Consider the following 13,830-nt stretch of genomic DNA (forward strand, 5'->3'; position numbering starts at 1 on the left):
TTAATAAAAAGCGATGTTCTGCTTTCTTTATATATACCTTCTTACTTGTGTCATCAGAACACCTCCATTTGACTTAAATATTCATGCTGCTATCAACACATCAAGAACAGCATGCAACATTCCTGTATATGAACACTCGAGTTCAGGGAAAGAACACAGGTAAAGGCACAAAGGAAAACCGCACTCTTCTCACCAACTGCCAACTTGTCCATGCTTGACAGCTCTGCTGTCCCAGGCAGAGCAACACAAGCCCCTCACAGCATGACAGTTTCCATCTCTAGCAGTAATATGCGCTTGTACTGACTGTTTCAAGCAGGGAATTCAAATAGCTTAAAAAAACCCTAACCAATAAATTTAGTTTCTTGTCCTTGCACAACAGACGGCACGTGCATTTAAACAATATGTAAACTATGATAACTAAGGGTCTATGGCCAGACACTGAAGGAGAGCACTGAGAGTATAAACTCATACTCTTATCTCAGTCCTACAGTCAATAGGCAATTTCCTTCAGTAAAGGAAAAGTTGTGTATTCTAACAGGATTAAAAGTAAAAAAAATTCAGGATTTTGTCCCTGAATGTTAACATAGTAAAGGCAATAAAACCATACGATGCGTCGGGGGCTGTTACGGAAAAGCCATCAGAGCCTACAATGAAGGGCAAAAGGCACTTACTTCAGCTCCTGGCTTTCTGAAGTCAAGAGGGTAAGGAGATCCCACGCTAGAGCCTGCTTTTCATCTTCACTCCCAACCTTACGATAATAATTTATATGTTGTAACAAGAGCTGATCCAGGCAATCCAAGGCCTTTTCTTGGACAGAACTTTCAGCATCCATCACAACAGGCACCACTCCATTTAACCAGGCCTTCTGCACTAGAACGTTATTGTGCTGGGACTGACAGAAAAACATATTGTATTAGAAACATTTAAAAATCATTACAGGATCCTATATGCATGGGTGAGATCAGCAAAGGCCTAGAAACCTCCAGATTCAGCTACTAACTTTGAAAATAAATGTTAATAAACCCCAGCATACTGCTCAACTAGCACTGCAGCAGCAGATGGGACAAGGGAACTTGTATCTCCTTGACACCACGAGATATTTGATCATACCAATGATCAAGCTACCCGGTGCTTCTGCTAAAGTACTGTAATACTTTGTTTTGAAACCCTATGAATAATCATAACAGTATCGCAATAAAGCTGTACAGCAGATGATTTAACACTAAAAAAAAAGAGCTTTGCTTAATATAAACCCTATGTTCCAAGCCTAAGTTACTAACCCTTTGTGAATAAATAGAAGGAAAAATATTGCAGTGCTATCATTGACACATTACATCTTAGTACGGTGATTCAGATTTTTTTTTAACTTGAGAAGGCCAGCAACATAAACATTTTCTCCATGACAGATAAATCAACAGCCAGGAAAATAAATGTTTCCAACAGTTGGAAGCATCCTACATAAATCACAAGTATGTATAAGAATGAGTCGTGACTTACAAGTCAAAAGGTAATAAAAAAAATTAACACACAGTCATAAAACGAAATCCACTGAATGAACAACTGATTTGTCTGTTTCCTCCTTCTTTTAACCCACAATTCACTCATCTCAGGTCTGCCTAAGGATTCATGCTATTTTTTTCTCACCACAAGGAGCTCTGTTAGAGACTGCAAAGCCTGCTTCCGCACAGAAACAGCAGGGTCCCGGCAGCGGTCTTGAAGAGTGGACAAGTCTTCTGCAGTACAAGGGATCACTTTGTGCTTCAGGATACTCATGAAAACCTGGAAGTCAAATACCAGCATCACTTTGTTGGGAATACAGGCCACGTGCATTGGGTAGCAAATCAAAAATACAATCTACCCCCTACCGACTTCACCTAGAGATTAATTTATCTCACCGAGAGCGAATTATCACATTAACAATTTCTGAGTACTGGGCACAACCAGAGATGTAAAATGAAACAGAAAGCATCTTCAGTCATTCTGATTTTATAACAGCATTTGGATAGAGTGAATGTCACAATTTTCCCTTGAAAATAATGTGTCTCTTGTATGAATCACGTCTTTTACCTGGTAATAAGGAAGAGGGGAGTTATTTTTTTTTTTTAATAAAAAGCATCAAAACAACTGTAAAACCTTAACTTGAGAAGGTCAAATCAGTGTGTGAACTGAGGAGGAAGAGTTGGAGTGAAGAGGACTAACAGAGGAAGGCAGCCAATAGCAGATGCGTATCTTTTAAAACGATGAAATTTTCATTGAAGCCTCTCTCTTTAAAAGCTAATGATTTCATTAAAAAAAAAAAAAAGCAACAAGCAAAGCAATGCGTACCTCAAAAAGAAGCTGAATATAACCTAATCTCTTTGTTAACAAGGTCAAAACAAACTAAGCAGCTAATATGCTTCACTTTATAAGGAAGTTGCTTAATTGAAATGCCTATTGACATTTGAAAAGAGCCTCTCTTTCTAAATGATGCAATAAGAGAACGCCAGCAAGAGTACTAGAAAAATTTTCCATCATCATGAATGCATTATTTACTTATCAAGAATTAGCAAGCAAGACCTCTTTAAGGCCTGTAGGCACTCGGCGGGAATAGCAGGAAGCTACAGGTGGGCAAAGTTACATACAGTTTGCTACAGTACTATGGCCTAATTATGTATTTTAATGGCATTCTGGGTAATCTCTGAGAACAGAGAAGCATGCAAAAAACACTGTACCTGGAGAGCAGATTTCCTCACATTGGTTTTCTCATCTCCAGCTCTCAGCCTCAGCATGGCCATGACTTCTTTTCCTATCCGAAACCATGATAAAAAGAAATTACCGACACCACTATTTAGCAGCACTAACACATAGAACACCATACAGCAGCAAGGAGGAATACAGCTCTGAACTCAACTGAGAAACAATTTGCTGCCCAAGGCATTCAGAGGGCAAGAGAGGAGGACTGAAGGAAGCACAATAAAACACCCAGAATAATCCAGAATGAGGTATAAGCCAGAGAAAAAAAAAAAACGAAACATTTTTCCAAGTTCTTTCATTTGAAAATATATCTCAGGACGTATCACAAAAGAAAGCAATATACAAAACCATTTGATATACGCAGCAAAAAGAAAAAAAATCTGTAATTTCTGACTTATTTGTATACATAAAAGATGTTAGGCTACTTTCACAGTTTGAAAGCTCATCAGATGAATCACGCACAGTTCTAACAGAAGTCTGTAGCACAGGTAACCCTGCCATCTGTGGGATAAGCACGTTGAAGGCAAACCAGACATGTATCCAACGCAGACCCAAGACAGGTTTACAGACTTGGATGCAGAAAGCTTAGAATGCCTACAACCTTTTGTGAGTCAAGCCTCAGAGCTCCACACAGGATAAAGTACTAATATATGAACTGCTGTGTTTTATAGAGGGGAAATTACTTCATTTATGAACTGACTGAATTCCATGAGGCTGAAGCATGGCAGCTGAAAAGAAGAATGCAAGAGTCTACAAGGAAACCAGAACGCATCTCTCCATCCTGAATGTAAAGCTAGGTCTCAAATTTTAGTTTCCATAGCCATATTCATACTTATTTCTGCATGTTCTCGGGAAAAATACATAATTGAGATGATAGTTTATTAAACAACACACAACTGAATACACAGAGCCAAAATCAACGATTTCTCACCTTTTGAATCGCTCAGATGGACTACTGACAAGCTGACACTACTGATTTCAACCATTTTACCATTGCTTTTAAGGTTTCTATTTATTGCTTTGTTAGATTTCTTACAGCATTAAGTAAGATTTCCCAAACACGTGTCAAATTCTGAGATCTGAAACTTAGAGAGATTCATGTGGAGATCTACCCTGCTGCCACTAAGAAATAGGATTAGTCACAGGGAGCTAGTTTGAAAATAAGGTTTTACTAAAGGAAGTAAAGGGACTTTCATCTGCACTTTCTTAATGGGCAGCTAACTGGGACTGCATCTTCCTCCTCACAACAGCTTGACAGAAAAAGCATAGAATGTTTTTATTGCAAGATTTTGCCATTAAAATAGTCCAGCTCTTGTGAAGGCAATCAAATCTGCTAAAATAATCACATTTTGCCAATTGACATTGATTTTACTCACAGTGACACAGAAAAGAGAAAGAGAAAAAAACCCAACCAAATCACCAAACAAACAAAAAACCTGAGTTCTAAATGGCTGAGAACTATTGAGGGAACATATTGTTTGTATACGGTTGGGCAGTGATAATTCTGCAGTGCATACTTCACCCTGCAGATTATCCCTACCCTTCTTATCTTTGCCCTTGCTCTTTAGCACGTTCTGACTATCCTTGGCTAAGATTTATTTCGCTTCTAAAACATGAGCTGTTTGGTCTTCATAGAAGTGCAAAATTAGCCCAGGCATAAGACAAACACAAGCGTGTGCCAGACAGCTTTGCTAATGCACCTTGACTGACTCGGAGAGCCCTGTATTTCAGCTATCCTCTTGAGCTCCAGACAGTCCTTTTTCATCCAATCCTTTTCTTAATTTGTTTTGCCAAGTGTATGCTCAGCTGGGTATCAGATACAAAAGCAGGCATCCTCTGCCACAAGGAGTCTGCAACTAAACAGGGAATACACAATACCTTAAGTGGCCTGGAGGACGTTTCTATCTGAGAGAGCAGATTAACGAAATATATCAGCGAAATGTTTTAAAAGAAAGCTTTCAATGGAGAAGATTGGAGCCTGGCTCATGGAGATAGGGAGAGAGATCCCATGTGAAGAGCAGCATGAGATGTGCAACAAAGACACAAATGCAGGATGTGAACCAAGCAGAGAATTGAATTGTCAGCAGTTCAAGAGAGGTGAACAGCAAGAACTGAGAGCAAAGATACTGGCAGCGGCCTAAAGGTTAGGAAGAAAAGCTTTTACATGGAAGAGGAAAAGAAAGGAAGAGATTCAAAGAAGGAACATCATGGCCACAAAAGCCAACTTACACGCTGATTTCGTGCTATCAGCAAATTAGAACTAGCTGCTTGCCACTCTGCATCAGTCCATTTAACCTCACACTTCGCTTTCAGCTTCAGCCAATACCTGATGCTGCAGAGAAGTGAGTTCTTCCCTACATAACAGCGCTAATCAAAGGTGCTCTGGTTTATGTAGCAAAAATATATCAGTTCTTTGTGCACTGGAGCAAGAGATTTAATTACCCCTAAATTTATGGAGTTACAAGTATTATATCCCACATCAATTACCATCCTTTTCGCAAAGAATAAATTACCTGCTTTTCAACAAGTGTTGCCACCACATTAGTACAAACGAACATCAGTATTTCAAGATTAAATGTATTTTTCAGACTTGAGTGGAAATAGTACTTCTTTATGGCTGGCACTTCCACCCCCTTCATCACCCATAAGTGTTTTTTAACAGCTCTACAGAAAGCTCTCTCCAGTTTCTTTGAAAAATGGACAATGAATACACTTCAGAAAGTCTAATTTCAATTAAGGTTTTGAAAAGTTATCTGAAAAGGCCAGTATAATTTTGACGTACCGTCAAGCACAGCATTATCGCTGCTGTCTGTCAACTCAATAGTTTTGAAAGTCGGTAAGGTCTTCAGCGGATGGCTGGACACAGCTGAAAGAAAAGGTAAAAGTTTAAGAATAAAAAAAGGCATATGTTCACCCAGCAAGATGGTTCACTGTTAAACAGAACACCTCATGCATGCCCAAGGTTTTACAGATACGCATTTTTTTAGAAAATAGCATGCCAAGAAAAGCCTGAGACTTACTATAAAAGAATGATTCTATACCTTCTGCACTGACTATCAAACTCGCAGTGTTTGTGTTTGCTTCCAAGACTGTACGGTCAGAGACTGCCAAAAAGAAATAAAAAAAGAAATTAAATGAAGTACTTTAATTTTGGATATTCTGTCATTCCAAATTTTTTCAGGCAAGTAATCTAACCATAGGATGTTATGTGCATACATCTGAATTGTGCCATCTGGCCTTTACCACACCTGAGGGAGTTCAGAATGCCAATCACAAAAAAACCAACTTAGCAGAAGCAAAAGGCAACTCAAGATTTAATCAACTGTCAGGCAAGAATGAACTTTTTTTTTTTTTTTTTCAATGAGCAATTTCAGTCGTCTGTAAATATCCTTCAAAGGTATCTCATGGAGGAATCTATTTAGAACTGATATACAAGAATAAATCCCTTCCAAATATAAGGCTTCATGAGTAACAGGACTCATCTATTACTTCTCATTATGACACAATACACGAGGACACTATGAGCAGATTTTTAAGTTCCTGACAACTAGTTCTCCTTTCTCCCAGTAATTATTCCCCAGAAAGCTCAGGAAACATTTTTACTAATTTATCCATAATACTTACAGCTTTGTAATAAGTCCTGTATGCTCTCCAAGGTAGCAGCAGCTTTCATTTCGAGACAATGGGCAAAGCTGCTTAAGGCTTTGCTACGGACCACGGGTGCTTTGTCCGAACACCGGCCAAACACCATGACCTGTACTAAAAACTTATGCTTTAGAAACTTCTGATGATCCAGGGACAAGGAGCTGTCCAAGTTCCTCTCAGGCACATCCAACAAAGCTAACACTACATCAAGAGCAAACACTCTGTAGGCGATCTGTTTGGAAGAAAAAGCACACAAGGTGCTGTGTTAATGTAAGCAGACACAGGCATTGCCTGCTCAGTTTATGCACTTTTAGACACCAGCTAGTCAGTACCGATATTGTTATTCAGTACTGATATTGAACCCTTCATCTTCAAAATACTGCTGTATCTGAACCCTGGAACATCAAGGGGATGTACTTACTTTAGTGTTGCATGAGTATTTATAAAGCCAAGCGATGAAGTCAGCAAACTCTGTACAAGGGAGTTTATTCAGCAAATCCACCAAGGCCTGTGCAGCGTAAGTGCGATAATCAGCCTTATCTGGAACCTGAAAAACAAGGGCAATTGCATGGTATGATATTTCAATGCTCTGATTTAGAGGCCAGCATGGCATCGCAGAGGTTACGGTAAGCATTTTGTATTTAATTAGGCAATATGGTCACATTTAGCAAGGACTGGGAGAACAATCACAGCTTCCTTGGTCACTACTTCAGTGCTCACCCACAATCACACAGCAAATTCACCAAGGCAAAGGTGGAGCTTTGATTAAATCCAGAGGCAGTATTTCTACATGGCAGTCTTCAGATAGTTAACTAGGCAAAGAGCTCTCATAATCCTCATTTTCCTCTGCCAAGACAGCGGTAAAAGCAACAACAAATTTTGGAAAAGTCAAAAGTAGGGTACAATAAATTGTGAACTGCAATGTATCCCCACATGGGTTCTTCAGCTTAAGATGCAACAAAGCTTGGCATACCTTGGTACAGATATGTTGCAGTAATATTCGAAGAACAGGAAAAACAACTTCTTTCAGCTCATCTACTATAGAACTGCAAAGAAGAAAAACAAGCAGATTTTAATAAGGCTGGTTTTATAACAGAGCAAAAATCAAGTCAAGGACATTCTTTTTGGAATGTATTTCAAAAGTCAGGAAGAGCATGTGCTCTGGAATCACAAGCGCTAGTGCAACAGTATATGGTCAGAGAGCAGACCTACTTACTTTCTACATTAACCTGGCTTTGCAGGGTTAATTTCTTCCAATACCTTTCTACAAGAAGGACAATATGAAAAGCTTCTTTATTCTCAATCTACTTACTGTATGTTGTCTGGGGATCTCTCACAAATTACACTTTTCAACAACATGGATCCCCACACAGGGGGAATAATAAACATAGGCAAAATATATCTTTAAGCAGGGGAAAGCAAAGAACTAAGGAGAAATGAGCTTCATATTAACCTTTTGTCTTCTTTACACTACTTTGTAGTAAACTACAAAACCTGAAAAACTGACACAAAGCAAAATACAAAAGGCAGGTCCCTTCCCCTCTCTGCCACTTTTCTGTCAAACAGAACCCTCTTTCCCCTCCACCAGCAAGTTCAATAGATTCCCATTACAGACATTTTAATTAAACCTCATTTGCACAAACAACTTCAAAGTCAGTGCCAGTTTATCTCATCCCTTTATCAACTAAACAGTAAAGCGAAGGCATGCCAGAAGGAAGAGCAGACATACCCAGGAGGGGTAGTGCCAGAGCTCTGTACTTCACCTGATGAATTTTATAGCCTGATTCCTGGCACTGATCACAGCCGATGTGATTGCAAGGACTGAGCGTCTGGAACCCACACCACTTTCCAGCATAAGAATGACATTGAGGATTCGCTGGAAGACACAACGAAGAATCTGGAAAGAAAAGGTTATTTTCAGGTTCATCTCAGTAGCAACTGGAGCCCACGGATAAGCATTCTGACCAGGTTTATGAAATAATTCTGAACTAAAACTTAGATCCAGGTAATAGCACCTCTTAAAATGTGACTCTTAGCAGAATAATTCAAAGAGGACCCATTAATACACAAAACATCTTTCCTAGCTGTGATGTTCTCATCCGTGTCCAGTAAGGCCTAAGAACGGCTTCCTGAAAACATCAACAGATCCCTTCCAAAGCAGGGGACTTCAATTCACCAGACATCTGGAATTCGAGGAAATTCATTGGGTTTTGCACAGAAGCCATCTTAAATTAAATGCATGTTTCTACCACCATGTGCACTTGAACTTTTGGAGCTTCCTCTCTGCTGTACTTTTGGGACCACAGCATGCCTCACTATCCTGATATTTGCTGAGCAGTCAAACAGGAGAGACAGGAAAGATGAGGTGGATCTGAGAAGGGGAGCCACTACATCTTCCTGATACCACAAATGTCAACAATTCTGAAAAGCTTGTGCCGCACTGAGAAACCAAGGAGGTTGAAGCACACGGGTCTAAGGCTGCTAAAGTTGGGCAGACACTCAGGTATGCGTCAGGTTAGTGTGTACTAAGCTCCAGGCTCTCCTGACTAGACAGCCGCTAGTACCCTGGCTTGCTAGCTCAGAACTAGTTCGGATGGGTTTACAGAGACTCGCAAACACAGCAGCATGGTCACACCCAAAGTTCAAAAGCCCCATCCATAGAAGCAGCACACAGATAAGTGGGAGATGACACAGTGCGCTTGACGATTTAACAAAATAAAAATGTAAAGCTGCAGACACGCTTCTGGTAGAACTGGATGTTCCATGATGACAGAGTATTCTCTGAATAAGAATCAACTCTGCTTACCATCATCTGCACATAACACTTCCCCATCGTGCTTCGCTGCCGCACAACCCAATGCCACAGCACGCTACCAAGCAGTGCTGGAGCTCCACCTAGCAGGAAACAACAAAATTCCAGGCAAACACAGTAACCTGGAATTCTCTTCTTTAAGATACAGAGATCTAATGCCACTGTAGCTAGCCTCTGGTTTCGATTCATTTGCTGCAAGAGTCACTAGAGCATAGAATTCAATGCACACAAAATGCATCATCATACAAGTCAAAGGAAGAAAGGACTAGGGTGGAAAAAAGTATCTTGCCTCTGACCCAGCAAACACATGCACATGCACAAAAAGTAAAGTAAAACTAACAAAAAGTAAAAAAAGTCCAAGCAAAAAAGACATGCAGAGAAGGAAAGAAACAACTACTCCTTTTCAATACTGCAGTGAGCATTTTAAAGATTTTGTCCAACTTTTACCTTATCTTCTGTACCATGTAGAGGGGAACACAGTAATCGCAGTCCATGATAGGCCAGCTCGGGAACATACTTGGCTTCGTTAATATTCCTAAACAAAAAAGGCAAAGAGTTGTCTTCACCTCTCATCAGACAAACATTTACTACAACTATTACAACTAAACGTGCTCATTGACTGGAAAACATTCAATATTCAGTAGCTGTTGTTTACTGTTAGCTAGGTGGAACACGTTCTAATTATCTTTAGGGAAAGAAATCACTGCTTCCATTTCACATAAACAGGATAATAACACAAGCATTGAGCACTTTACTTGTTCAAAGTACTGTATAAACATTCAGAATTATTTGCTCACATTGCTGCTGAAAACTTGAACTCGTGTACCACTGGCTCGAAGTTTGCCATTTCAACAAAGGTCTGTAAGGAAACAAATCCAAGCTTAGTTAATTCACACGAGGGAAAGATACGCAGGTCTGCTTGGGTGCTTGGGGGTCAGACCTTAGAGAACTTGGGTCTAAATTTCAAACCACAGTACCTCCCTTGAAGCAGAATATAAGCAGACCCCAAAGCCCACAAGGTTAATAGTATATGCCTTCCCCCGGGTACAGTGAGGGTTAAGCACCTCAGAGCAAAACACAATTGCCCACAAGCACTATCCAGCAAGCGCTAAGCATAGAGACAGACAAAGAACAGACACCCCGCTCCAAGATTTACACTGAGGACAGTTTAATCGGGGGACTAGTTTAGGAAAGGCAGGGCTGCCATCACTCCCGTGGCGATGCGAGCATTCTGCATCCTCTAAAAGTTTGTGTTAAGGGACATAAGGTTCCTTGAATTGAATCTTATTACCTGCAGGCAGTTCTGTACACATTGAGGTTTTTCTTTTAGGGAGAACTTAGGTAGAAGTCTTAAAAAGTTCTTCAAAAGAAGGAAGATTGAGTTGCGAACTTGAAGAAGATCATCTGTTGAAAAGTAAATGTTTTCACAATCCTCTTCGTCCTCCTCCTCTTCCAACATCCCTTCCATCTATATTGGTAGAAAAGAGAAAGAGCACCATCCTGTTGTTCAGCACTGGCTGATATCTTGCACATTTCAGTGCTTCACAGAGTTCTCAGACTAGGTCCTACACTGTTTCACATCCAAAATTCTAAATCTTTTCTTTCAGATTAGTTAATGCACTTAACAGTGGGGAAAAAAAAAAAAAAACAAACCACCAAACAGACAGAAAGATGAAAGCTGGAGAGAAAAAATGAAAGCTCCAACACAGCCTGTTCTTGATTTAAAGGAGAAAGTCCATCAGAACTGAGGGCAACTATCCAAATTCTAATCTGACACTTGGAGATTCATCTCAGGTAATTCCCATTGTGCCTATGCCCTTCTTCCCTTGCTTGTCATGACTCTGCAGCACCCATGTTCTCTCAGGATTTCTCGTGCGTAATCCTCAGTTCCATTAGAAAAACCCACACACATAAATGTTATAACGAGCAGCTGAGCACAGCTAACCAAAGCATTCAGCCCTTAACTTCCCATCAGTAAGCTGGCAAGGAAACTCAAATGTCATTTGCAAGCTGGTCACATACTAACTTGAAGGTCTCTTGAAGAAACTGATATAAATTAGTTTCTCCCTCTGGTACTGAGAATTCTAACAATATGCCACAGAAAAAAGCTATATTTTTTTCTATTAGTCAGCAGCCAGGAAACTGCAGCTAATGTTGAATCATCAGATCTCTGAAATTCCTAATAGTAGGTAGAGGCTCAAGAGCAGAGCTGAACTGCTGAATAAAAGGTTAAGAATTGAAAAATGGGTGAAAAAAGAGGAAGAGTAGCACACTGACCTAGAAGTGAAATAGCTTGCCAACAATTTGCTTACTAATAGAGATTTTGCACCTGAAGAGGTTACACAAACATCTTACATTGCCATTCCTACATGGTTTTCCTTTCTTTCTGTTTCTTCTTGCATTGGTCTCAGAGCTTTGAGGATGCATCTTCTTTCTTTTCCTCATCAGATCTGGTTGTCGAGGCCAACATTTTGTCAAGGTGTGAAGACATTTATCAAACATCACTTGATGAAACAGCTGGTTAGCTATGCTGCCTGCCCAGAAAAGACATCATCAGCCATCTTCCAGACAAAATAGACAGAGAGTAACAAATCATTTGGCCATCTCTCCATTTGCTTTGACAGCCGAATAGATGGCCAGGACACAGGTGTTGTCCTGGGAGCCTAAGAGAGCTCAGGAGAAGAAAAAAATAATTGTATGAACAAAGCCAAACTGCATCAGGATGACATGTCATCAGCGATGACATTCTCCAGTAGGATCACTGGCTGATAGACCCCTTCTCGCTGCTAACATGCTGCACACCAAAAAATCACCAAAACTTTAGAGGACGCATTGGCCTCAAATGCCAAAGGATGCTGCTGTGAATCAACCTGCCAGAAAACTGTAACTGCTGGTTATTTAAAACAAATACTTTTATTTTCACAAATGAACCTGTCCAAAAGCACTGCACAGTGAAATCCTCTCTAGTTACAGAGCAGAAATAGAAATAAGCTTCTGCCTTCACTGTGTATTATGGTCAAACCAGAGGGATACATGCGATTTCAGCTCTGTATACTGTTTAGACTCCTCTGTCGATCCTGTCACAGAGCTACTGAGAAGATACATGGCAAAGCAGACCCGGACTGAAATATCAAGCCACGTTATGAGAGGAGACCAAGCTGCCATCAGACTGTAACAGCTGTTCAGCACTCAACACCATGGCTAATTTTGACCCCCAGGGATTTCAGGAAGATCAAGCAAACAGTTCAAGAGCCATCACTTGTTCCACCTGGAATTCTTATAAATGAGATAAAGCTGATTTTGCCTGAATGATGTTTTATCCAACAATGAAGAGGGACATCCCATCGCTCACCTGGGATTTCCAGCAGTAAGAAGTACAACCCAGCCGCATGAAGAGCGTAAATCCTCTGCTGTGCATCAGCTCTTTTATGCTGGCCCGCTTGGACAAAGTGATGCAACACAGCCACAAGAGCATTATGAGAGAAGTTGTTTTCAGCAAACAAGGTCCAGACATTCTGAGGCAAAATATGCAAGTAATAGTGAGAAACCAAGTAATAACATAGCTCTCTCCAGGTAGCTGCTTTTAACAGTTGCCACTGCAACCAAACCCCTATACATATAAACATGTTTTTAATAATTATGTTATAGTGTATAATATTATATTACATGGACCTGGTGGAGGGGGTCCAGAGGAGGCCACGGAGATGCTCTGAGGGCTGGAGCACCTCTGCTAAGAGGACAGGCTGAGAGTTGGCATTGTTCAGCCTGGAGAAGAGAAGGCTCCAGGGAGACCTTAGAGCCCCTTCCAGTACTTAAAAGGGGCTTACAAGAAAGATGGGGACGTACATTTTAGTGGGGCCTGCTGCAAAAGGACAAGGGGTAATGGTTCTGAGCTAAAAGAAGGGAGATTTAGACTAGATATAAGGAAGGAATGTTTTGCAATGAGGGTGGTGAGACACGGGCCCAGGTTGCCCAGAGAGGTGGTCGATGCCCCATTCAAGGCCAGGCTGGATGGGATGCTGAGCAACCCGGTCTAGAGGAAGATATCCCTGCTCATGGCAGGGGGGTCGGACTAGATGCACTTCAAAGGTCCCGGTGGAGCTCTCCTTACCTCTCTGTTCTGGAGGTCCGCCCCAGCGAACGGCGACAGGGCCTGGTAGAGCCAGGTGAAGGCATCGACTCCCTCCCCGGCGATCTCCTCGGCTATCCTGGAATCCAGAGGTTCCGCCTCTGTGAAGTCCAGATCCCAGACCGTGCTCACCCAGACTGAGACAAAAACAGTGCATAAGCGTCAGACGCGAAGCTCCTCCGACACGCACACATTTCAGCCTAAGCAGCATCTCAAAACAAACACGGAACAGAGCGATTTGAGGGGAAACATCAGGCCCCCGCGGCCGGTGGCTGGCAGTTCCGGAGGCGGGTGCCCCACCCGCCGCCCGCTGACCCCCCCGGGCTGCACCCACACCATCCTCCCACCGTCTCCGACGTCCCGCAGCCGCCACCCCTTCAGGGCGCGGGACAGCTCGGCCACCGCCGCCATCTCCCGCCGCCGCCGCCGCCGCCGCCGCCACCACCCTTCGAACCGGCCAATCACGCCCCGCCGCCGCCCGCCGCCCTCAGCGCGCCTGCGCGGACCGCCC

General features: G+C 41.7%; 1 protein-coding gene across 1 annotated transcript in view; it reads right to left on the minus strand.

Moving 5' to 3' along the window:
* Positions 1-13,730, minus strand: part of NCAPD3 (non-SMC condensin II complex subunit D3) — a gene marked incomplete at its 5' end in the record, with an annotated part of 28,555 nt that extends 14,825 nt beyond the window's left edge. The window contains 16 exons of the mRNA XM_082493947.1: positions 672-892; positions 1,645-1,779; positions 2,712-2,785; positions 5,516-5,599; positions 5,754-5,837; positions 6,358-6,610; positions 6,800-6,925; positions 7,352-7,424; positions 8,142-8,275; positions 9,638-9,725; positions 9,988-10,049; positions 10,482-10,658; positions 11,546-11,724; positions 12,543-12,705; positions 13,302-13,456; positions 13,667-13,730. Coding sequence (XP_082350073.1) covers positions 672-892; positions 1,645-1,779; positions 2,712-2,785; positions 5,516-5,599; positions 5,754-5,837; positions 6,358-6,610; positions 6,800-6,925; positions 7,352-7,424; positions 8,142-8,275; positions 9,638-9,725; positions 9,988-10,049; positions 10,482-10,658; positions 11,546-11,724; positions 12,543-12,705; positions 13,302-13,456; positions 13,667-13,730 — 2,072 coding nt within the window. The remainder of the gene's footprint in view (positions 1-671; positions 893-1,644; positions 1,780-2,711; positions 2,786-5,515; positions 5,600-5,753; positions 5,838-6,357; positions 6,611-6,799; positions 6,926-7,351; positions 7,425-8,141; positions 8,276-9,637; positions 9,726-9,987; positions 10,050-10,481; positions 10,659-11,545; positions 11,725-12,542; positions 12,706-13,301; positions 13,457-13,666) is intronic.
* Positions 13,731-13,830: the final 100 nt, after the last annotated feature.

Source organism: Vanellus vanellus (assembly GCF_965231255.1).
Source record: "Vanellus vanellus genome assembly, chromosome: 21".
Classification (NCBI taxonomy): Eukaryota; Metazoa; Chordata; class Aves; order Charadriiformes; family Charadriidae; genus Vanellus; species Vanellus vanellus.